We start from the raw sequence: 25,334 nt of genomic DNA, 5'->3' as shown, positions 1-25,334 counted from the left end.
GATGAGAAAATAGAATAATGATTACATTGTTAACTCATGACAGAGCAAAACTAAAATCCACCTTTATATTACATGGTAAGATTTGTAGCTATTTTGAATATTAATCATTGCCACATAAATTACAAGATGATGCAAAAAGCTGTCTAAGTCATTTTATTTTGGGTTTGCTTTTTTTTTAATGACCCACAATATAATTTCTCTTTGCCTCATTTTTTAAAAGAAAGTATTATTCAAGTCCAGAAATAGGATCTATTCTGATCTGTGTAACTGGCTATTGTTTTAGGCAGAAGATTGAAAGCCTTGTGACTTTATTCCATAAGATATGAATTATTTTCTATATACAAACTATATAAATAGAAAGAAATTCCAGGGTCATGGTGAAACCTTGGGTCTGTCTGTGTTTTAGCATGTCAGTGGGAATGCAGCAACCTGTCTTTTTAAGGAAAATCTACCTGACAATTGCAAAGAGTGTGGTCCAGATTCACTAAGGCGAGAATGGAAATGAATTTGTTAAAAAGAAAAAGAACTCTGTGCTTACATTAGAGTGTCAAGTTGACTTAAAGTCACATATCAGCCTATGTAATGGAAATATTTTCTGGTTAAGTTAAATAATGCTTATTGCTTTACCATGGAGTGCGATAATCCAATGGAATGTGGCTTAGGAAAAAACAAAAGGCTTCAGCTGAAGTCTGAAGGACAGGTAGGATTTAAAAAGTAAAAAGGGAAGAAAAGACTCAATGGAGAGGCAAGGGCATGTGCAAAGGCCCTGTGGCTGGAAGGAGCAGTTGAGTACAGTACAAGTAGTAAAAGAAGGCCCATGTGGTTAGAGCAGAGAGCACAGAGAAGCATGGGGAGAGGTGAGTTAGGAGGGCAGAAAGGGGCAAGATAACTGTGGTTCACATCAGCTGGGCAAACTTCCTTCCATCTACAGACTCAGAACAAGTGCCTCTCTTCTCTTTACCTGATGTTCTCCTCTACAGAGTTGATACCTCTGACCTAGGATGGCATGCTCTGTTCACATGCTTCTATTAAAGTCTGGTTTTACTGTACTGCAATTATTTATGGTTACATATCAATTTCTACTAGTACACTCTGAGTTTCCTGAGGACAGAAATATTTATGCAATATTTATGTTCTTTTTTTCCCAGCACCCAGCACCATGCCTGACAGATACTAAATACATATAAATATTTTTCATATGAAGCAATTGATCGGGGTCAGTCTTTCACTAGCAAACACAATTATTTGTGCTTACATCATCCCACAGAAATGGTCTGATTCTATATGTGCAAAGTAGTTCAGAACTGCTGGGTAACAGGAACAGGAACAGTCTAAGGACAAAGTCCAATGCAGTTGCAGGGAACGACAGTTTACTAAAACGAACATTCCAGGGGCCCAGGGACCTGATCTGGTTAAACACTCAGTGCCTGGAACAGTGCACATACAAAGTAGAAATCACACACCTGTTTACAGAGTGGATAAACATGATGAAAGTTCTGAGATGAGAATGCCTTAATCCTAATCCAGGTTTTGCTCATGATTTCTTATGAGGCTGCTTTATTCTAATAAAATTGCATAGCCTTATTTTCCTTATCAGTGAAAATTATCAGAAATATTACAAAATTTAGTTTGAGTCCACAAAGATATCTAAAGCTGAGTGAAGGCTGCTAAATTACATCTAATGACAATTGTTCTCACAGAAAGACATTAAATAGCTCTCTGTAAACTAGCCAAGTTTATCCTAAACAGAAAGTCAGCCTAAGAAACAGTTATAATGTAGCAAGAAAGAAACTCAGAGAGATTGATTTGATCAACATGTTGTGTGGGTTACTGATTATATGATATAGTAAGTTAGATCGGGGGTAAGAAAAAAGACTGATTTTTAAGAAAATTCTAAAGAATAGTTTTGAAAAAGGAATAAATAATTTTGTCATTGTAAAAAGAGATACCTTTAAACCTTACTGTGTGTCCACGGGTACATATTTATGCTAATATTATAGTAAGAAAAGGTAGAGTGAAAATACAAAATTGTCAGATATTGGGAATGAATTACACAAAGCTATTACTAATACACTTAATTTTATAGTAAATAAAGTACAGTCATTTCAAATTAAGACTATAAGCTCTTTTATTAGAATATTAGTCCCTTGAGAGTAGATACTACATCTCAATTTGTGTTATATACCCAATACTTAGTACAGCCCTAAGAATAAGCAAAGAATTTCAATAAATATTTGAGAGCTGAATAGAATAGAAAAGGCCAGTATGTAGGCTCACTCTTCAGTCTAAATATGACAAATAAAATCCACCCTTGACTCTGAAATCTTAGCTATCTTCTTAGAAATATGGGGTATCAAAGTAATTTTTGCCCAGTAGTAAGTAGTTCTCTGGCACTTTGACATTGGGAAGAGGGTGCTGTTGATTTGCCTGGTGTGTTACAGTATTTAGTGATGATTCTATCCAAGCTTTTTTTTTTTTTTTTTTTTTTTGTCTTTTTGTGACCAGCCCCACTGCGCTCAGCCAGTGAGCAGCGCACCGGCCATCCTTATATAGGATCCGATCCCGCGGGCGGGAGCACTGCTGCGCTCCCAGCGCCGCACTCTCCCAAGTGCGCCACGGGGTCGGCCCTCTATCGAAGCTTTTAAGGATAGAAAAATAATTGCGTGAGCTAAGAAGATAGCAGAAACACAAGGAGGGCTGTATGTTCTGTTAAAACTATTGTTGAGAACCAGACACTAACTTCACCATTGGGCTTGCACAGGATTGTTGTACAATCTGGACTTGTTCTAAACTTGTTTTGTTCCTTCCAGAGAAAATCTGATGGTGGCTGATGCTTTGCTTCAGATGCTGCTGACCACACCTGTAATGAAATAGTTTGTTAATGACAAATGCCATTGGAGGTCAACATAAGTTTGTAAGGGTCAGAGGATTATTGCAACATAATCTTTCTGAGTGGCTGAGGTTTTAAAATATAATGACTGTATAATATAACATCAAATAGCTACTGTACATGATTAAAAGGAAAGCATGAGAAAGAGGGAGAACCCTGCAACATCAACAAATGACCTGCTCTCTAAGCAAACAATCTCTTTGCTTGTCTTTTAGGGATTATGTTTGCTTAGTTTTAGGAATTTAGGAATTTCATTAACAGTTAAATCATACAAACAAAAGGTATTGCACACCAAATTGAAGAAAGCTGTGGAAATTTAGTTATGAGTATTAATTTACATCCAGAAGATGGACAAAGTGGCACAATCACCCAACAATAAAAAATCTCATTTTATGTACAGATTGTGTAATGATGAGACCACTGGTGCTGAGCTACAGGCTGATGGCGTAAATGAGTTTTTCCTCTGCAATTCTGGTTCATAGTATTTATGTCTTATACTCACGGTTACTGTGGAGTTGGCCTGCATTATGATATCTGGAAGAAATCGATACAATGAAACTGTTTGTCCTTTCACATTTTGCTGGAGAATATGATTTCCAATCTCCATTTCTTTGTCAAGGGAAGAGTTAATGAGCTTTATGTACAAACCCTTGACATTCACTTCAGCTATTTTAATGTCTCCAAGAGAACTAGAAAATAAAACACAAAGATTATAAAGTGCATTCAGATAGAAGTGTCTTTAGCTCACTTTAAGAACTTAATAACAGGTACACTTTTGAAGTTGTTTCTAAATTGTATATTCTATTAGACAAGTTCTATATAGAATTTGTGTATTTTGTAACCTAAAGACAAATGGCTTGATCTCTTAGTTCTGTTTCTTTATCTGTGTACTAAAATTATCTATTTCACATAAAATAATTAAAGAAAATCTAAAAAGTGCTTTAGGTGTCAAGGTACAAATGCCATAGGAAGGTGTAATTATAATTATTTTAATTTCCTAGTCAACTATTAAGACGTGAAATTCTTAAAAGTAGATCATGAGACAAGTTAAATCATTTAGTTTATTTCTGTTAATGTGTGAAAATGAATAGTAAATAAGTGATTAGAAGAATGTTGAAAAGTGAAAACGTTATACAAACCTAAAATGGTATTTTTTTAATCTTCTACCTTGTGCTGAGAGCTTAGTATGTTCCAGAAACCGGGCTAATCATTCATATATCAGCACTTTTCAGAATGTGGGTCACAAGCTGATAGCAGGTTATGAAATCACTTTGGTGGGTTAGGACCAAGGTCTTAAAAATAGATATAACTCTACCAGTAATAATAACCAATAGTACTTACATGCCAGACACTTAAAAATATATATCTCTTTTTCTGTTTCTATCTCTATATCTCCAGTTTCTTATCCCTGTTTCCAAATCTGAAAATCTCTTATAACCCCCCAAATTTTTTCAACCGGACCAGAAACTGAGGTGAGGCTATTTACAGTCTTCATTTGTGGTTGTGTGAATATTTGTATGTTTTTCTGTGGAAAGATTAATGTTTGATTTTTGATACTTCTCTAAGCCCTGATGGGGTTATGCAATATGTGTTCTAGGTACCATATTACTTTCATAAAATTCCACAAATTTTGAATTTGGAATATTTTGATAAAGGCATTGCAGGCTCGTAGTAACTCATTTAATTCTCACAATAACACAAATATTTCTCCTTAAAATATTTCTACATATTTCTTATTGAAGGTCACAGTCCAAAAAAAAATGCGAGGAGCACTGTATTATCTCATTTAGTTCTCACAACAACCCAGTGAGACAGATACTAGTTTTAGTTCCATTTTACAGATTAGAAAACAGGTTTAGAGAGATTAATTCCCATGTCCAAAGTCACTCAATAAATGTTAGCACTTGTCTTCTGTCTCACTCAACTAATAAAATCTCAAAGAAGTTTGACCCAACCACTCAACTTGTTTAAATCCTGTGCACATCCTGGTGGTTGAGCACTACTGGAAAATACACACAACTTGTAGATGGCTGCCACCAAAAAATCTGGTCTTCCACCACACCTGGGCCTTTAGTGATTCCCTTATTGATTGGCAGCAAGTCATTGTCTTCGTGAGCTGAGCCAGCACTTTCTGCTGCCCTCTCCACAATGTTGAGATCCCCACCCTGGACTTCCATCCTCACCCTCAGCAAATGGTCTCACTAAGAAAATACGGCCATCAGAGAGAACTGTATTTTTTGCTCCCCACTTAGAAGCAAGATCACCTATACCCACCTTTTCTCCGTTCCAGCCCAGCCCATTTCAATGGAAGAGGGACCCTTCTCTTGTCTAAGGTGAAGCCCTCTGGTTACCGCTGCCTCCTGCTGCTGCAGCATCTCAGTCGATTCATTATCCTCCCTTTCTCCCGTAACACAACCTCTCCCTCTAGACCGTCTCTTTCCCCCAAATAGGTACATTTCCTCAAAGTGCTCCCACCTTGGAAAAGAAAAAAATAATCCTTCCCCAGCTTTTCATTTCATGCTGCCATCACCCAGCTTTTGGAAGAACTGCGTCACTAATTTCTCACTTAGTCACCCCCCCCCCCACCGCCTCCTTCTGCGACAGACCCAGATGACCAAGCCCTCCATGGCTGGTAAGTTGAGTGGTCACGGTTCAGTCTTTGTCTTTAGGTCTCTGCGGCATTTGCCTCTGCCAGACATGCACTCGTTTTTGAAACTCCTCCCTTTGTTTCCTGAAGTCCACCGTTTTGGTTCTATCAGTCTGTCTGCTCCTTTTCAGTCTCTTTTTCAGATTTCTCTTCCTTTACCCATCTCTCAGTTGTGGATCCCTGAGATTCTCTTTTATTCCCATCACACTCTGTGTATGTGACATTAAACATGAACAGGGCTTCAGTAACCTTAATACACTGATGGTTTCTAAAGCTCAATCTCTTGCCTAGACTTTCCTGCTGGGCTTCAGACCCACAGAAGCAAATGACCACAGAACCCCAAAGGTACCTCTGAACTCATCATTTGGCCTGTGGTAAGTTTACTGTTCAAGCTGGGAATCTATTCCAGTGAACTGCATCATTTACTCTGTTGGCCAAGCTTGAAACTTCCATTACTTTCCCTCTCTCTTATCCTTCATGCCTTCTCCATGACCAAGTTCTGGTGATTCTACTTTTTCAGGGTCTTGTGTATATGTCTCTTTCTTGCCATCCCTCTGGCTACTGTCTTTATTAGGCTCTCTTCATCTCTGCATGACAGTGCAACAGCATGCTAACTGGTTTCTCCAGCCTTGCCCTCCCTAAACATTCTCCATTTTGCTTCCAGAGCAATCTTTGTACCATCCAAAGCCAACATTGCCATGTCCCTGCTGGAAATCCTCCAATATCTTTCCTTGAGAAAACACAAACTTTGCAGCATGGAAGCAGGGCCCTGTGTAATCTGTCTGCCTCTTTTTTCCTGCTACCTACCTCATGCTTAAACTGCAACCATGAAGAATTCCTTGCAAGAGCCCAATTCATGCTGCTTGCACGCTTTACTCACTGCCTCATACGTACGATTCCCTATTCTTGTTGCCTACGTCCTCATTAGCACTCCAAATTTTCAGACTTACAGAACAATTGAATAAGCTACTTATTGGTCACTCAGTTTTCCTCTTCAGTAAATTGCCTGTTCATATCATTGTGTTCACTTTTCTTTAGGCTCGTTTTGCATTTTCATGATTGATTTATAGTATTCATAGTATAGTATTTAAATACATGCATATATTTTAGATACGTTTTAAACTTCATCTATGATGTCTCTTATGGTACAGCCTAAACTTCAAAAATGTTTACTATGACGAAATTTATTGATCTTTTTCTTTATGGTTTCTGCTTTTTGTGTTTTACATAAGAAATCCTTTCCTACTCTTAGGTCATATTTTTTTCTAAAAATTTCAAGGATTTGTCTTTCACAGCTTTAATTTATGTGTATATGATATACTGTGGTATGCATGTGTGCAGATGTCATATAAGGAGTTAATTTTCCTAGCTGAAGTTCCTGTCAAGATGGTGGAATAGACGGTCCTCAGCATCGCTATCTCCCAGAAATCAACCAATTTACAACTATAAAAATGTAACATCAGCCAAGCTGGGGCCACTGGAGCTCAGGGGAGAAGAAGGAGAGACCTGTGGAGTTCATGAAGGCAGGAGAAGCCACGATGAAAGAAAAACCTGCTCTGACCATTTCGTGCCGCAGCTGCTTTAAGGCTGGGAACTGCTGAGCACACGGAATAGGAGCTGGCAAAAGCTGTGGCTTTGCCCTTCAGATGGAATTACATGGAGGTGGCAGGGGAGAAGAGGGCCTTGGTGGCCCCCAGGACAGCAAGACTACTAATAGGGTTTGCATGGACACACACAGGAGCAAGGAGCCACAACAACTGAAAAAATGGAGCCACTCAGAGCCCAGTGAGTCATTGCAAGGGACTGGTGCACAGCACGTTTCATGGGAAGTGTTTGCAGCATTGGCTGTGGGAGAGGCAGGCCGACTGGGGGAACATTGGGCACAGCAAGGACAGCTGATCTGCACTCCAATCAGCATAGGACCACTCAGAGGAGACTGGTCAGGAATATAGAATGGCATGGGGTGCAGTTTGATGAAGACTCAGGCCCAGATCAGAATTTCTACACAACCCAGGTGCACTGAGTCTGTGGAGAGCCAGAAGTACCTATAAGGTCAACCATTATAACCTTTGCTGCACAAAAAGCCTTCCCTAGAGAAGCAGCAGCAAAGCAGCAATTTAACTAAACCACACAGCTCAAGTACTGGTCACAACAGGATGTTCCCCCACTTTAGAAGTAAGCAAAGGAGAAAAAAATTAGTTCTGGCTCAGACACACCACCAGCGCCTCAGGTCCACCTGGAGAAGTGAGGAATTGATCCGGGGACCAGAGCCCACCCCCACACAGCCAGGCACACCACACCAGCACCTCAGGGCCCAAGGCATGAAGCTAGGGACTGGACCCCCCTCCCACAACAAGGTACACTGTGCCAGTGCCTCAGGGCCCATCCAGGACCAGAGGGATGGAGCTGGTGACCGGACCAACCTCCCACAACCAGGCACACTGCCAGCACCAAGGAGCATGCCAAAAACATCACTTCCATGTGGGTGGCCCACCACAGCCACCAAAATAACCATGGCTGCTCCCAAAGCAGCTAGATGCCACAACCACCACACAGATGGTCTGCCACCCTCTGGAGTGCATTGACACAAGGAGAGTCACCAGCAGAGATAAGGAAAAGAAGAGGATGTCTCTGTCCACAAAGCCCATTCCAGAGTGACAGAAGCAGCAGCTGCTCTATGATAACATTGGGAGACCTGATCACACCTCTCAGCATTGGCCAGATCATCTAGGCAACAAATCAACAGAGTAACCGTTATTCTTTCAGAAGGAGAGAAGAAATCTAAGGTAACTGGGGGGGTGGGGAGGGAGAGGGGGATGGGGTGAGATTGGACAAGGGGCATAAAGAATAATTATGATTTGTAACAATATATATGCTAGTAATATTGATTTGAGCAACATATCTCAATGTTGAACCCCCTAAATATGTATAATCAATTTTGATTCAATAAAAATTAAAATAAATAAATAAATAAATAAATAAGTAAGTAAATAAAATTTTCCTAGCTATGTTTATTAAATAGCCCATCATTTCCCTACTGATTTGTAATGCCATCTCCCTCATATATCACATTTCTGAATATGGTGAGGCCTTCTATCTGTTCTATCAGTCTAGCTGTTCATCCTATTCCTGTACCAAGTTGTTTTAATTTATATTGCTTTATATTAAGTCTTGATTTTGGTTGGACACGTCTTCCTTCTTTTTATTTTATTTTTCAGTATTGTGCTAAGTGTTTTTGCACTTTTACCCTCTGTAGTAGGCCAAATGTCTTCCCAAACATGTCCCTTCCTAATCTCTGGATCCTGTGAATATGTCATGTTACATGGCAAAAAGGATTTGCAGATATAATCAAAGTTGTGAATCTTAAGATAAAGAGATTATCCCAGATTATTCAAGTGGGCCCGATCTAATAAGATGAATTCTTAAAATTAGAGAATTTACTCCATCTGGAAGCAGAAGAGAACTGCAACAGAAGGGAAGTCAGAGAGAATCCAAGCATGAGAAGGATTCAATGCACTGTTGCTGGTTGTCAGATGTAGAGGCTCATGTGCAAGGACTTGGGAGGGGCCTTTAGAAGCTAAAAGTGACTCTATGCTTGCAGTCAGCAAGGAAAAGTGTCCTCAGTCCTACAACCACAATGAACTGAATTTGGCCAACAACCACCAAGAGCACAGAAGCAGATAAGAGTCTTCAGATAAGAGTCTAACTGTCTAACAGCTTGATTTTGACCTCAAAAAACTCTAAGAGAAAACAGCTGAGCCAACACAGACTTAAGATCTACAGAACTGTGTGGTAATAACTGGATGCTATTCATGTTATTTTAAGTTGATAAATTGGTGGGAATTTGTTATAGCAGCAATAGAAAACTAATGCACACTTCTTATGATTTTAGAATCAGTTCATCAGAAATGTTGCTCAGTTGGCCTGCAGTTTCAGTCCTAATGTCCTCATTGGAGATTTATTCCAATATCTTTGTCTTCTACTTTTCTGCTGATAAACGAGCTGCCAGCCAATCTTTTTGTTGTTTCTTATAAGGTAAGTGTGCTTTTTCTCAGGTTGATTTTAAGTTTTTCATTGTGTCTCCTGTTTTAGAAGCTTTTTTTTTTTTTTTCGGTATTTTTATCTTGCTGGGAGTTGGCAGTGCTTCTTGAATCTCTGACTTGATATCTTTCATTAGTTTGGAAATTCTCTGCTGTATTTCTATCAGTACAATTCTACCTCAATCTTTTCTTTCCTTTAGTAACTTCAATTGCAAGTAATTTTTTTTCTTATATCTTGCCCTGTTTGTCTCATGCTCATTTCTAACCTCCTTGTTCTTTGTGATTCAGTATGAATGTTTTCTTCTGTGATTATTCCAGTTCAATAATTCTCTCTTCTGCTATGTCAAATGTATTGTTAAGTCCATCTACTGAAATAGTAATTTCTGTTACTGGATATTTTATATCTAAAACTTGCTTTTGATTCCTTTTTTTTTTAGGTTTCTAGGTTTATGCTAAAATTTTTATCTTGTCATTTAATTCCTTTAATATTTTAGCCATTGGTATTTTGAAATCCCTCTTCAGATAACCACAATATCTGTATCTCCTAGGCCAAGGCCAGTTTTTTTGTATCCATTTTTAATCTTTATTTTTGGTCAACTTTTATCTTTTGTACATATTGTTATTTTTGAGTTAGTGCCTAGTAGTATAGATTAAAAAATTGCAAAGATAATTTAAGGCTCGGTATAATGTTTTCTTACTCCAGAGAGTATTTACTTTTGCTTTGGGCAGATGTTTGAGAACAAATCACTTTAATTGAATCTGGTTGTGAAATGATTTGACACTAGGCTGGTCTGTTTTGAATATAGCCTTATTCTCGAGTATACTCTATAAAGTTCCAGCTGAAAGCCTTGGGTGTTTATAAGTGACCCTCCATGACAGGCCCTGAATGCCAATTTTTGTTCACCCAGTTCTATGATCCTGCCAAAATTTCTGATTAACTTATCAGCTCTTATCTGCTATTTTCAAATTGACAGCTGTTTTGAAGAGAAAAAGTGGTTCCAAATGTCAGGTTATCACTCTGGGTTGCCCTCTCCTAGAGGAGGAATTATGAGAATTAAGAGTGTAAACATTTATGAAGTCTCTTGATATACTTGTACACCACTAAATTCCCTTCAAAATAGTTGTCTTCATGCTCCTACTACATTGTATGAGAATACTTGTTTTATAGAGGTTCACTTTTGAACAATTTGTTTCTTTTTTCTTCTTTGTGTGTGTGTGTGTGTGTGTGTGTGTGTGTGTGTGTGATCATTATGGTTCTTACTACATTGTGGATGTAACATTTTATTGTTCTTTGACATTCCTGGAATTCCTTTGTATCATCCTCTTTTTACTGTTACTGAATTCTCTGTAGGATGTTTTCATTTTTGGACAGAATATCTTTTTGTTTTTCAGAATTGCTTTTTCTGCCCAGGACGATGAGCACTAATTTGACTTTTGTTTTTAAACAGAGAAGACCTAGGAATAGTTCAGCTATTTCTTTTCATACATATAATTGAATATTTAGAGTTGCTTTTTAAAAATATTTCATTATTCAAGAGAACTATTTATTCATTGATCTTAAATTTTTATTTTATGCACATAAGTAGGATAAATTTGATTGTCTGAAAGACAAAAAACATTGTTCATATCAGGGCACTTCATTTGCCTTTTGATGTTAGATCTAAAGCTACAGGAAAATAATTCACGCAATACATGGAAATGCACAGAGGCTGGCTGTTAATCTGCTGTCACACAGTCTTTAGTAGTTACCTTTCCCTCTTCCCTGCAACCCTTCCCACTTATCTTTAGTAAGAAAGTGATTTGGGACTGCTGTTTATAATCTATGATTGGCTGAGAGTGGAGAGTCATGTCCCAATCATCCTGTTGGTAGCCTTTGCACAGGCTTGATTTGTAAATGGATTAAAGAGAAACATGGCTACGCCACTTTCAAACAAAACAAAACAAAGACAAAAACAAAAAAGAAACTCCTTCCATTCTTTAAGCACTGAACTATCTAGTTGTTGGGAACTCCTTGACAGCTCTATACTATTTATCTGCTTTTAGGTTTCTGTTACTTTGCAGTTTGCTAAAATTATCTTTAGAGTTTCATTTCTTCCAACCTATATCTACCTAACATTCTTATACAGGTTGGCATCTATATTTGTAGTTGGGGGATGTATTATGCCATTTTTGAGTTGCTGTAACAGAACACCTGAGACTGGAATTTATAAACAAAAGATGTTTATTTGGCTCATGATTCTGGGGCAGATGCATCTGGCAAGTGCCTTAAGCTGCTTCCACTCATGGTGGGAAATGGAAGGGGAGCTGGCATGTGCAGGAGATCAAATGGCGAGGAAGGAAATGAGAGAGAGAGAGGGGGAGGGGAGGTGCCAGGCTCTTTTTAACAACAGCTCTCTCAGGACCTAATGGAGTGAGAACTCACTCACCCCCAAGGGAGGGCATTTATCTATTCATGAGGGATCCACTGTCATGACTTTCCATTAGGCCCCACTTTCAACACTGCCACATTGGAAATCTAATTTCAACGTGAGTTTTGGAGGGGCAAACATATCCAAACTATGGCAGGGGGTATGGGCTGGTGAGGGAACGCAACATTTAGGACTTCTTACGTTTTAAAAGAAAATAATTAAAGAAAAACTCAGGGAATTTGATTCAGTACACTGGTACTATCAGAGAAGGGCCCTGAAAGTTTTGGTGATAAATCTTTAATGTAATGGAGAGGTGAATTTGTACATCACTACCACCAGATTCTAAATCATCCAAGGGAAGAATAAATGGGGCTTAGTCTGAATCAGGGTCCTCTGGGAATACAAATAGATGTGCAACCTCATAAATTGTTTTGGAACAGAACTATTTATTTATTTATTTATTTATTTTTCCTTTTTAAAAATATTCAAAATATTTTAAGATTTATTTGTACGTATTGGTGGGATACAGTGTGTTGTTGCAATACATGCATACACTGCACGATGATTCACTTAGGGTAGACAGCATAGTTTTGTACTCATTAGTCTACAACTTCCCCTGTGCCCCACTCTCCCTACCCCCCAAGGCCTCTACTTCTTAGTAACCATTATTCTACTCTCTACTTCTATGAGAACCACTTTTTTTTTTAGATTCTGTATATGACTGAGATGATGCAGTGTTTGTCTTTCTGTGCCTGACTTACTTCACTTAACACGATGGTTTTGGGTTGCTGAAACCACCATCCATGTTGCTGTGAATGATACTATTCCACTGTGTACATAGACCACAGTTTTTGTTATCCATTCATCTGTTGATGGACATCTAGGTTGATCCCATCTCTTGGCTATCGTTAACAATGCTGTGATGAACTTGGCAGGTCAGATATATTTATGTGGTTATCATGATCTTGGCAAGGCCCATCTCAGGCCAGACATTCCTATCACTCTGACTCTAGACTTGCAGAATGCGGAATTGCCTGGGGGTAAAGATGGAAGGTAGATGAGAAGGTAGCCTTCTTAATATAGTTTGATCGCTCCTGAGACATCTAGAACTAAACTTAAAGCCAAGGTAAAGTCTTGGGTATAGAGAGATAGATTGGGTATAACTAGTAAAAATTCTAAGAATGTCCCCACCTTGTGTCCTGTTTGCCTACAAACACTTCTTTCCTTCTACTGGTAGATATTAAGCAAATCCCTAGAGCTAGTGGGTAGCAGTAGGAAAAAACAACAGCTTTGATTGAAAACAACCAAATTGAGAATCAGCTTCTGTTTCCAGCCAAGATGAAATAACAGGAAATGGATTTATCATCCCACCCCAAACAACTAAAAACCTGGAAAAATATATGAAACAGTGTTTTTGAAGATATTGGACATCCGTCAATGAAGAACTGTGATCCTTGAGAGACAGGAAACAAATGAGATGAGCATTAAAACTTCCACAGATTATTTCTTGAGAGAATTTCCAGGCTGTATCACAGAGAAGGGGAACCAGGCAGAGTCTGGGGGATTTTCTGACTTGAGAAAATGGAGCTGAGAGTCTGGGCAGACCAAGCTGATTGGAGGTCACAGGCAGAGTACAAGACAGGAGATTTCTTCACAAAGAGAGAGGTCTGGAGATTTTCAGAGGGTCCCCTTTGAGTATCCAGCAGAGAACTGAGCAACACATGCATTTGAGTAAACACCGCAAGACTGGAGAAGAAGACCATTTGAAAAGATTAGAAGGAACAGTACTCGGAGCTCCCACAGGATCAAGAAGCATGCCTGTTCCCACTAGCCAGACTGAAAAACCTCATAATTCATGGGGCATAGAGTACTCACTCAGAAGAGTCTTACCTCAGTAGTGGGGAATAATTATCCCTAGACTAGACATTGTTCTGCTCCTACACAACCAATTGTAAAAGCAAGTCCCCAAAGGCTCAAAGTTATTTCCAAGTCACTTAAGTATGTCCTAGAACAAAACTCGAGAATATATATAGGAATACAAAAATATTCCAGATTCTAAACAAGGTAAAATTCACAATTTCTGGCATCTAATAAAAAATTACCAGATGTGCAAATAAGGTGGACAAGACAGCCCTTAATAAGAAGAAAAATCAATAAGTCAAAACTGACCCAGAAGTGAGACAGATGGTTATAGCATAAAATGAAAGATCCTTGCAAGTGTATTTGTATATTCGGAATGCTAGAGAAAATAATAAATGTATATAATGAACATATGTAGAGACATGGCTGAGATAAAAAATACACTGGATGGGATTAACAGATTAGTCATTGCAGATAAAAGGATTAGTAAACTTGAAGACAATAATAGAGCCTCTCCAAAAAGGAACACACAGAGAAGAAAAAACTAAAAAGAAAAAAACAAAAAACCCCCCAAAAAACCCAGCATTAGCGAACTGTCGTAAAACTTCAAGTGGCCTACTATATGTGTAATTGGTGTCTCTTGAAAGGACAGAGAAGGGGGAAAAATATATATATATTTTTAAAAGTGGCCAAAATTTTTCTAAATTCAAAGTCTATAAATCTGCATATCAAAGGAGGTCCACAACCCCAAGCATAGGAAATCTGAAGAAAGTTACACCAAGGCACATGATAATCAAATCTTCTAAAACCAGTGATAAGAAGAATATCTTAAAAGCTGCATAAGAGGGCCGAGCCCGTGGCGCACTCGTGAGAGTGCGGCGCTGGGAGCGCAGCGACGCTCCCGCCCCGGGTTCGGATCCTATATAGGAATGGCCAGTGCACTCACTGGCTGAGTGCCGGTCACGAAAAAGACAAAAAAAAAAAAAAAAAAAAAAAAAAGCTGCATAAGAAGAACAAAGAGATCTGTTTGTGCAGATGAACAAATGTGAAGATGACAGCAAATGTGTTGGAAACAATGTACACAAGAAGATCTACATTAGAGCAACATCTTTAAAGTACTAAAGAAAAAGCTGTTAACTTAGAATTCTATACTCATTGAAAATGTCTTTTAAAAACAAAGGTGACATAAGGGACTTTTTGACATTCAAAAACCGAGGAAAAAATTTATCACAAGGAGATCCATGCTACAAGCAATGTTAAAATGCTTTTCAGGTGTTAGGAGAATGACATGGGATGTAAATATCTACAGACAAAAAAATGAAGAACACTGAAAACATGTCAGGGTAAGTATATAAGGTATTTTCTTGTTTAAATTTATTTTAAAAATTAACTATTTAAACAAAAATAACAATGTAGTGTGGAGTTTATAACATATATAGGAGAAAATATGTGACAAAGGCCAGAAGGAAAGAAATGAAAGTGCAGTGGGAACTCTATATTCAGGGATTCCACATCTATGGATTCAACCAACCACAGATCAAAAATATTTGGGAAAAAAAATTGCATCTGTACTGAATATTAACAGATTTTTCTTCGTGTCATTATTCCCTAAACAATACACTATTTACACAGCATTGACATAGTACTATGTATTATATAATCTAGAGATGATTTAAAGTATATGGGAGGATGTGCATAGGTTATATGCAACTACTACATCATTTTATATCAGGGACTTCAGCATCCATGAATTTTGGTATTCCTGAAAGGTCCTGAAACCAATCTTCTGCAGGTACCAAGGGATGACTGCATACTATTGTAAGGTTCTTATACTATATGTGAAGTGGTATTTCACGTGAATGTAGTCTGTCATAGGTTCAAAGTATGTCTTATAAATCTGGAAGCAACCACTATGATAACAGAGTTATAGATGAAAAGGCAACAAAGTAGATAAAATGGAATCACTAATAATAATTAATGTAAAAGACAGAAAATGGGGAAAAGTGAAACAAAACAAATGAGACAAATAGAAAACAAATAAAAAATGGTAGACTTAACCCTAATTATATTAATGATAACATTAAATGTAAATGGTTTAAATGCCTTTATTGAAAGGCAGGGATTTTAAGACTGACTAAAAGGGCAAGTCCCAACTATATGCCACCTACAATACATGCAGTCTAAATATAAAGACACAGTTTAAAAGCAAAAAGATGAAAAAATATGCCATATTAATACCAGTAAAAAGAAATCTGTAATGGCTATATTAATATCAGACAAAATAGATTTCAGAGCAAAGAATATTGCCATGGATAAAGAAAAAGTCATTTTATAATGCTATAAAGATCAATTTTTCAGGGGGATATAACATTCCTAAACATTTTTGCATCTCTAAACAAAGCTTCAACATACATGAAACAAAACTCATTGAACTGCAAGGGAGAAATCAACAAATCCACTATTATAGTAAATTTTAATACCCCTCTTTCAATAACTGATAGAATAGACAGAAAATCAGCAAAAAGACAGTAGACTTGACACCACCAATCAAAATGACCTGACTGACATTTATGAAACAATACATTCAACCACAGCAGAATACACATTCTTTCCAAGTGCGCCTGTAAAATTTACCAGGGTAGCCAGTATCCTGGCTATAAAAAGTCTCAATAAATTTAAAAGGATTCAAGTCAGACAAAGTATGTTCTTTAACCGCAATGGAATTTAATTAATACCTGGAAAATCAGTATAATATTTGGCAACTAAATAACACACTTCCCAATTACTTAAGGATCAAAGACAAAATAAAAGTGGATATTAGAAAGTATTTTGAATTGAATGAAAGTAAAAATACAGCATATCAAAATCTGTGAGATGCCACTAAGCTATACTTGGGGAAAACTTTATAACACTAAATACCTATTTATTAGAAGAGAAAAAAGTATCAAATCATTGATCCACCTTAAGAAATTAGAAAAAGAAAAGCTAATAAAGTCCAAAGTAGATAGGAGAAAGAATATAGATCAAAATGGAAATCAATGAAATAAAAAACAAACAATAGGGGAATTAATGAAATCAAACACTGGTTCTTTGAGAAGCTCAATAAAACTGCCAAACCTCTAGTAAGACTAATTAGGAAAAAGAGAAGACACAAATGACCATATCAGGAGCGAGAAGTTGGCCACTTTGCTCAGTGGGTAGTGCCACCTTGTAGCACCAAGGTCAAGGGTTTGGATCCCAGTCAAAGGTACAAACCAGCTGCAAAAAAAAAAAAAAAGGGAACGAGAAAGGTGGCATCAATACAGATTCTACATACCCTGAAAGGATAATAAGGGAATATAACGAGCAACTTTATGCCAATAAATTTGACAGCTTAGATGAAATGGACAAATTCCTTGAAAGACAAACTATACAAGTTTATTCAAGGAAGAGTAGATAATCAAAATAGCCTAATATCTATTAAAAATAAAAATAAATTTTATAGTTTAAAAACTTTCCCACAATGAAACTTCAGGGCCAGATGGCTTTAATGATTAATTCTATAAAAGATTTGAGAAAAAAAAAAATTACTTCTACACAAACTCTTCTAGAAAATGAAAGAGGAGAGAATATACCTCAACTCATTCCATGAGATAAGCACTTCCCTGTTACCAAAGCAGAAAGACATTACAGGAAAAGAAAACTAAAGACCGATATCATTCACGAACATAGATGTGAAATTTGAAACAAAATTTTAGTAAATTGAATTCAACAATATATTAAAGGATAAACGTTATGACTGAATTAAATTTATTCTAAGAGTGCAGGGTTGCTTTAACATTAAAAAAGAAAAACCATATGATTTTCTCAGTAGATAAATAAAAAGCATTTGACAAAATTCAACACCCATGTGTAATAGGCGTTGCCACAGATCAAATGTTCTGAATCACAATTCTGTCACTTCATTGCTCAAAACTTTCCCATTGCTTCCCATCCCCCATAGTGAAGTCTCAGTTCTTCAACCTGGTATTCAAGGCTCACTGTGATCTGTCCTCCATACTGTCACCCACAATCCTGTTATACCTCTTCGTTTACTACTCAATGTAACTACCTTGCGCAATTCTTTGTACCTGATCTTTCCTTTCCTGCCGCCTTCACTTCGCTTATGCTGCTCCTTTGCTCTAGGCTAGTGGTTCTCAACTCTGGCTGTGGATTAGAATCACCGCAGGATTTAAAAAAACCAAAATATAGATGCCCAATTCTACCACTAGGGATTCTGACTCAAATAGTCTGAGGTAAGGTCAGGACGTTAAAAGCTCCCCAGGTGATCCAATTGCGTAAGTAGGGTAGAAAACTAATGGTCTGGAATGTTTCCACAGACTCCGAATTTTCACGTGCACAACTTACCTATTCTTTAAAGCCTAGTCAAAATGATAGCTCCTTCACAAAACATTCCCAGATCATCCCCTGCTGTAAGCACGCTCTCTCTTCTCTGAATGCTTTGGTATCTTACTGGCCTCTGTCTTAACCCTCACCTGCAAGTCTTCCCTGATTTGAGTGTAAGTTCTTAAAACCATATTAGTAAGTCTTTTTTTGAATTTGTTCCCCAAATAGCTCATCATTTTAACACAGTAGGTACTGAGGTACTGAATGAATGATTTGATGAAGTAATTTTAGATGGTTGACTAAACACGGGTATTCTCCATAGTTAAATGGTAATAAGGCTTGAGTGGCTGATTTTAGGAAACATGGCATAGGGGAGAAAAGTTTCCTTCATATCTGAGCCTCAACTCCAGTTAACAACCTCTTTTAACCCTCTGACACCCTCTATCAACATGTCATTATCACCAACATTTCACAGTTCAGTCTGTTGTTCATATAATAAGTAAAGAAGGATTAAGTAAATGAGTCAGCTCTTTTATTTTAGTCCTAATATCAACTTTCTTCCTGCTCAGTTCTGTTTGTCATAGATACTAACAGCCATAAAAATGGATCAATGAGGTAAAAATTCATCTCCTTCCATCAAAAGCCTACTATAAGAAAAAAGTATACTAAATCTATCTGAGTGATACACCAACAATAAAAATGGTCTTTGAATAACTGAGCTGACCCTGTTTGTAGTGCTGTTTTCTCTGCCATCTTTGAAGAATTCACATTCTTTGTTTACTTAGAAAGTTATATCAATTGCTCTTAATTGCTCAGAACAAAAAAAAAAACCCAGTTATATTTCAATGAATTGCTTAGAGTTTTAGAGGAAATCATGGGTTTAACAACAGATTAGAACTTTATTTTCTACTGATTTATTGATCCTACCCCAACGGAGTATATTAAATAGTTCAAACAAAATGTGTACCTGGATGTAGATTGGCCAACTTCTTCAAGAATCATGGAAAAATGTTTGCAAATTTTCTCAGTGTTGCTCGAGTGTGCAGGAAGTTTCTTTGAATTACCAAACAAAGAAAGGAAGTAATCTTCTCCTTCCCCAATCATAGGTGGCTCAGGATCAAGGCCCAGCAGAGTCTGTTTCTTTGAAACTATGAGGCATCTGATATCTTTCAAAGAAACCAAAAGGGAAGCAAGCAATACAGTAGTAAATAAAAGGATACCAACAGACCCAAAGCTATTATCTTTATTTCCTGTGTCTACAAACTGTATTCTTTTTTTCTTTTTGTCTGGTGGCTGGCCAGTACAGGGATCCGAACCCTTGACATTGGTGTTATAACTCTAACCAACTGAGCTAACTGGTGAGCCGGAAAACTGTATTCATTATACATTTTACTGTCACTGTCAAACTCAATGAGAATACTTAGCTTTAAACAAAAGTCTATAAAATAACCAGTAAGTGAATATTTTTAGTGACATCCTCAATTCCTAGAGATTTTGTTATTTTAAACTATCTATTACATCATCCACATAATGACTATTCAAATGATTATTTAGTTGTACTAGAAGGATCATGAGTGTTTGAATAGGTAAAACATTTCAGTCTGTCAAATTTGAATACATTATATATAAATATAGCCTTTTATACTAGTTCCTGTTTGCTATACTCCCCAAATTGCTGCCCATAAATTAAAACCCCAAGTGAGTTCTTTTCTACTAATGGTTAGTACTTTTGCCAGGTAAAGATTTAAATTTCCTCTAACCCACCAAAACACTTTATCAGAAAGATAAATTAATGCTTAATCAGATTCTGGTATCTTCTCAGAAGTCCACTCTTTTGAAATTCTCGCTACTAAGATTCAAACACAAAATAGGTTTCATGATTTTGCACAGAACCGTGCTGGTTCTTTCCAATCTAATCATGTGTCCGCAAAGACAGAGTTACACTGTGAAGAGGCGTCTTGGTGGGGTTGAAAGAGCAATGTGTCTTGGATTTTAACAGACCTGCAGTTGTATCCCAGCTCTGCCACTTACTAAGCCAAGTGTTGTAAACTTTCGCAGTTTCAGTTTTTCTGATCATAAAATATGGATAATATTACCTTGTGTAGGGAAATATGAAGATTGGAGATAATGTAGGTTAGTGTCTAGCATAGAGTTCAGTATTTAGCTGGTACTCAATAAATGATAGCTATTATTACAGGAAAAAAAGTTTTGGTTAATGTGACCCTAGGTCCAAAATCTTCAAAGTACTAAGACAATCTAGAGTTTGCTTTAGATTCTCATATCTTCAACAAAACCAAAGCAAGGTGAAAGATATAAAGGAATAGAACTGTGGTTCTTTAAGAGGGTTCCTCAAAGTATTTCATTGAGAAGAAATGTTTGGAATCAAATTAGTTCATCCCTGTCAAGTGCATATTTACTTAATCCTTATACGGTATCATTCTTAACAGCTCATCCTGAGGGATAAAAGCCTTTGTATTCCAAAAGGAAAGAAGACACATTAATTTTTGTCCTCGTTGTTATTTCATCTGGAACAACAGATGGCAATGAACCACATGCCACAAGTCTCAGTGGACACAGACATCTATCTACCAAAGCAAAATCTACAGTTACTGAAGAAGACAACATCCCAACTCAGCTCTCATCTTGCAAGGGGGAGCCACTACATTTTGTTTTTTCCCCCATTACTAGGAGCTTTTACAGTTTAACCCAAATATAGAACATATGCCGTGATGATATTGTGCCAAATGATAAAAAATCTTTCCTTCCTAGGCTTAAAATCTGTATATGCATTTTTAAGCATATGGATTTTAGTCATTGCTAAAGGTCAATGGAAGCTTAGGAGGCTTCTTTGGAAAATTTATCTTAGTCATACAAACAATGGCACATAGGGAATATGACTGTAATGGCGGTAGGACAAAACTCTGTATAACACTTTGCTGAAGGCTTAGGAAAACACCAGAAACAAAACGAAATATAGACAAGAAGCAGCCAGGCTGTAAATGTCACAGAATGGTAGAGGGAAATGAAGGCATAGATAGTCGTGGGAATGTTTGCTAGTTGGCTGGTAACTGAAATACAGACCCCAAATCTAGCCTATTCTAAAAGAAGGTGCTTACAGGGATGTTCGGATTCACAACTAATTTTTACTGAGTATTTACTGTATGCTAGGCTATTTTCATAAATATCTCATTTATTTATTCTCAGGATAAATAAAGCCCTGTGAAGTTGATATTTTAATCCCTATTTTGTAGTTATGGAAAATGAGACCCAGAGATGCTAAATACTTGACCCTACATCTCACATTGTGAGGGGTAGAAAAACAGTAGGTCCTATGTTTCCATGGACGGTAGTGTTTTCAGTAAACCATGGAAACATACCCTCGAAGGTCTCTAAACATGGTGAGGAGCAAACACCCTAGAGCATAGGTATTGCTGAATGCATAGTTGACAACTGTCGAAACTTTACTCCCTATCACAGCACTGAATGCATTTTCTTCACTTTCAAGTCCTCCTCATTGTTTCCACTTTTTCTTTCCTCCATTTCATTACCTACTTTTTGCTGCTTCTTTCGTCTGTCTATTCCTTACTTGAGCTGTAAGTCTCCTAAAGACACGAAATCCTTCTGGTAGCATTCAGAGGGAGAGCAGTTCAAGCCATACATGAAATTTATAGTTCTCTAACAATTCTGGAACATGTTAGCAGTCAACCCACAAACCATCATGATCATCCAAGATGTCTTAATCATGGTACACTCGTATATGAAACACATCATGAATAATGTACGAGTGTTGGGCACATGCATTTATACCTGAATTTAAGACTCCAGTTCTAGGATCAGTGATGACCATAGTCAAGTTAATCTGCATATGACATCATTAAATTAGCATTTTGAGGGACAAACACATTATTCTGTCTGTGAGGCACAGAAAGAATCTATTGAAATATATGCTTTAGAAATAGTCCAAAAATGATTGGTACATATTTTACTTACCCAAGATCTTTTGTGTTTGGGAACTACTCACTACAGATGTAGAAGCCAAGAGTCCAGTTGTTGGTGTAGTTAGTTCACTAATTTTAGAAGTAGACCGACAGTAACTGGGAGGCATTTCATGCGATAGTGACTGTGACAATGGCAGTGTTGTGGCATCTGAACCTCTTGTCTCTGGGAAAAAATGTACTGAAGATTGCTGTATTGTTGGGGGAGCTCCAAGTTTGTTTTCTCTTCTGTGTACAAAATTTATTAAATAAACAAAGTAAGAAAGTCAAAATGGCTATGAATACCAGAAGCATGGGCTATTATCATTATTCAGAGTTCTGCTTTTCAAAGGTATTATGCATCTAACACAAGCACAGTAACATTTTACATTTTTAGTTTTAACCATCTAAATCAAACACTTAAGTGGCAATTTATTACATGCTTTTATTTTATTTTTTTCTATTTAATATCAATACATTCCTATTGTAGATGATTTTGAAAATGTAAAATAGGAGGAAAAAGAAGATAATAATTAAGGTAATGCCACTAACCAGAGATTTTACCATCTCCAGGATTTTTAATGCATTTTTTACTCAAAGTTGGGACCTTATAAACCAAATGATTTACATACCTGACTTTTATCACTAATTATATCCTATTTTCCCTTTCAGTTAACATAAAACATGATGATAATTCCTGTTTAATATATCATTGTATACTATCCCTTTTTCCTTTAATTCTTATTGCTGCTTAACTAATTTTCTTATATTCATAAAGATTCTATAGTTGATGCCTGCTTTCAAATAAATTCTCTGTGTGTGTGTGTTTAATGCTTCAATTGTGAACAAAGCCCTGGAGTCCAAAACCCTTTCTCTGAAAAACTGGACAAATGGTCAACTCAACCAGCCCTTTCCGGAGGCCTCAAATCTATCCACTATGAGTCAGGAGCTGCGTATTTTGCTTCCATGGATTATCTCTGTTTTGATCTGTTCTCCAGGCTCTTAAAAGAAGTTATTTTAGCCAGTTTCTAGTTTACTTTATTTTATTTTTTTTTAAGTTTCCATGGGGGAATGAGGGTCTGGAGCCTCCTAGTCCGCTGTCTTGCTGACGTCACTGTCAACATCTCTGTTTACCAAGAGGTATTCACAATTGTTTTGTTCTACAGTTTGGAAGTTCCTTTATCAGAAATATTATATCTGGAGAGCTTTGTATTAAGAAATGGACTGTTCCAAATGTACCTCTCAGAAGGCACAGGCATATCAAACAAAATTTAAAAATAATTAAATGGCATTGGCTTTGAAAATTGCATTATTACTAGCCCAGTGTTTAGTAAGCTTGAGCACTTTCCATTCTGCTGACACGCCAAGCACTCATATTTGTCAGAAAAGCTCTAATCCACGAAGATACACTCTTGAGTATGGCTATAGAGGTACTGGGAAGGAGAAAATAGAGGTAGATTGCCAAATTACAAATATTTCATCTCTGTCTAACCTGAGATAGGATCACATGACACAGCTTCTCCCTGACACTGGCTGGAAAAAGCAGGGAGAGTGCTTTCTCTCCATGTTTTTTACATCTGGGTTTCATTACAGACTGGCCATCTCTTTTCAGCATGTTCATCTTATGAGCTTCCAATTTTTTTCTTCCAGTAAAACAATAGCATTTCCAAATAAATTTAACATCACATAAGATTCTCAATAAGCCTTCACAAATGTTGCAATCAGAGACATCTGGCCCAGCACCACAGGGTGTTCTTATTTTTGTGGTTGAGTAAGAAATTTCTAATGGCTGCGTCTTTGGAAGAGCTGAAACATTTAGGAACAACTCATGTGATGCAGCCCATTGTCTGAAATCACCACTTGTCTACCCATTAGGCTCCTTTTGGAAGATAAGAGATTCTTCTTAGTGCTTAGTTAACTTTCTCTTTAGCATAAGGAATTTTCCAAGCCCCTCCTTGGTATTTTGTTCTCTCTTTAATTGACTAGCACTAAACCAGGGACAATTACAATAGCACAATTTCAGCATTTCAATGTTACTTTGGAAGATGCTGCATTGGTGAGACTGGCAATAATTATTTGTCAGAGGACCTCTAAGAACAAATATTAAAAAACAGACTTAGACTGAACAGTAAACACAAGTTGTCTAAGTCCAAAGTAACAATAGCTTTAAATTAAGTATTACTAAAATTCCTTTTTTGATAACATTGGAAAACCTATGCTAATGCTTTAGCTGGTAGAATAATTTATATTAGTAATAAAAATAGGGAGTTGTAATTTATATGACACCCTCACAGATATTTCCAAAACCAAAATTCTGGTAACTTTTTTGTCCCCTGGTTACTAAAGTGGTTCTATAGAAGTTGTCTGCAAATTGACTTAGCATGCTAATTTGGAACTTGGGCGTCTCAGCCAGGTCTTACATGATGGAGATATGTCTAGATAAATTTTCTTATTACTCAAGAACTAGATCCTTAAAAAATAGTGGTTGGGGAAATAGTTGTATACTACTCATAGAGTTCGTTTTTAGAAACTCTGTGGAATCTGTTCTAGTTCTAACTCCTTCATAGGGTGTTTTGAAACAAAAGAGGTTGAGTACTCCATTCTTATCCCTCTAAAACTCAGACCCTTCTCTCCTCTCATCTGTGCCGTTCTTACTGCTCTTGTTTTTCCATCTTATCTTCCTGATCATGAACTTCAGTCTGCAGGGCCTCCAAAGCTTCCTGAATGTCTTGTGTGTCTTTCATGCTGGCTAGAAGAGAAGTCTCTTTTCTTTCCTAGGAAAATAGATTATGACATTAGTCAATGAATATAGCTTAGGTTCAAGGCAGATTTTCTTTTTAAAATGACCTCACCTATTAACTATCTTCAAGCACCTGCTAGATTTAATGATTTTTTTTTACCACATTGGTGCCAGAACCAGAATTTTTATGTGAATATGTAAGTACTGACATAGCCAATACTGATATTGGCTAAGGATATTAGACAAACCACAGTGAAGGTGTGTAGTATTCACTGAAAGCAGCTTAAAAGACAGGGCAGTAACCCAGCAAAGCAACCTTTATTACTACAGCTTTGGCATCTGGCCAACACTGCCTCTTAGAACCCTATGAGGTAATGTCTCCATAGTTACAAAGTTCCAGTCCCCGCTTT

The 25,334-nt window shown here is 37.1% G+C and overlaps 1 protein-coding gene across 1 annotated transcript in view; it reads right to left on the bottom strand.

Annotated features, from left to right (window-relative positions):
- The window catches only part of LMNTD1 (lamin tail domain containing 1), a 29,361-nt gene extending 4,433 nt beyond the window's left edge, over positions 1–24,928 (bottom strand). The window contains 5 exon segments of the mRNA XM_063115705.1: positions 2,741–2,860; positions 3,393–3,579; positions 19,178–19,376; positions 22,201–22,433; positions 24,840–24,928. Of these exon segments, the coding sequence (XP_062971775.1) occupies positions 2,741–2,860; positions 3,393–3,579; positions 19,178–19,376; positions 22,201–22,433; positions 24,840–24,928 (828 nt within the window).
- Positions 24,929–25,334: the final 406 nt, after the last annotated feature.

This window comes from Cynocephalus volans, chromosome 12 (genome assembly GCF_027409185.1).
Source record: "Cynocephalus volans isolate mCynVol1 chromosome 12, mCynVol1.pri, whole genome shotgun sequence".
Taxonomy (NCBI): domain Eukaryota; kingdom Metazoa; phylum Chordata; class Mammalia; order Dermoptera; family Cynocephalidae; genus Cynocephalus; species Cynocephalus volans.
The sequence above is the reverse complement of the archived record's forward strand: the minus strand, read 5'-3'. Positions and strand labels throughout refer to the sequence as shown.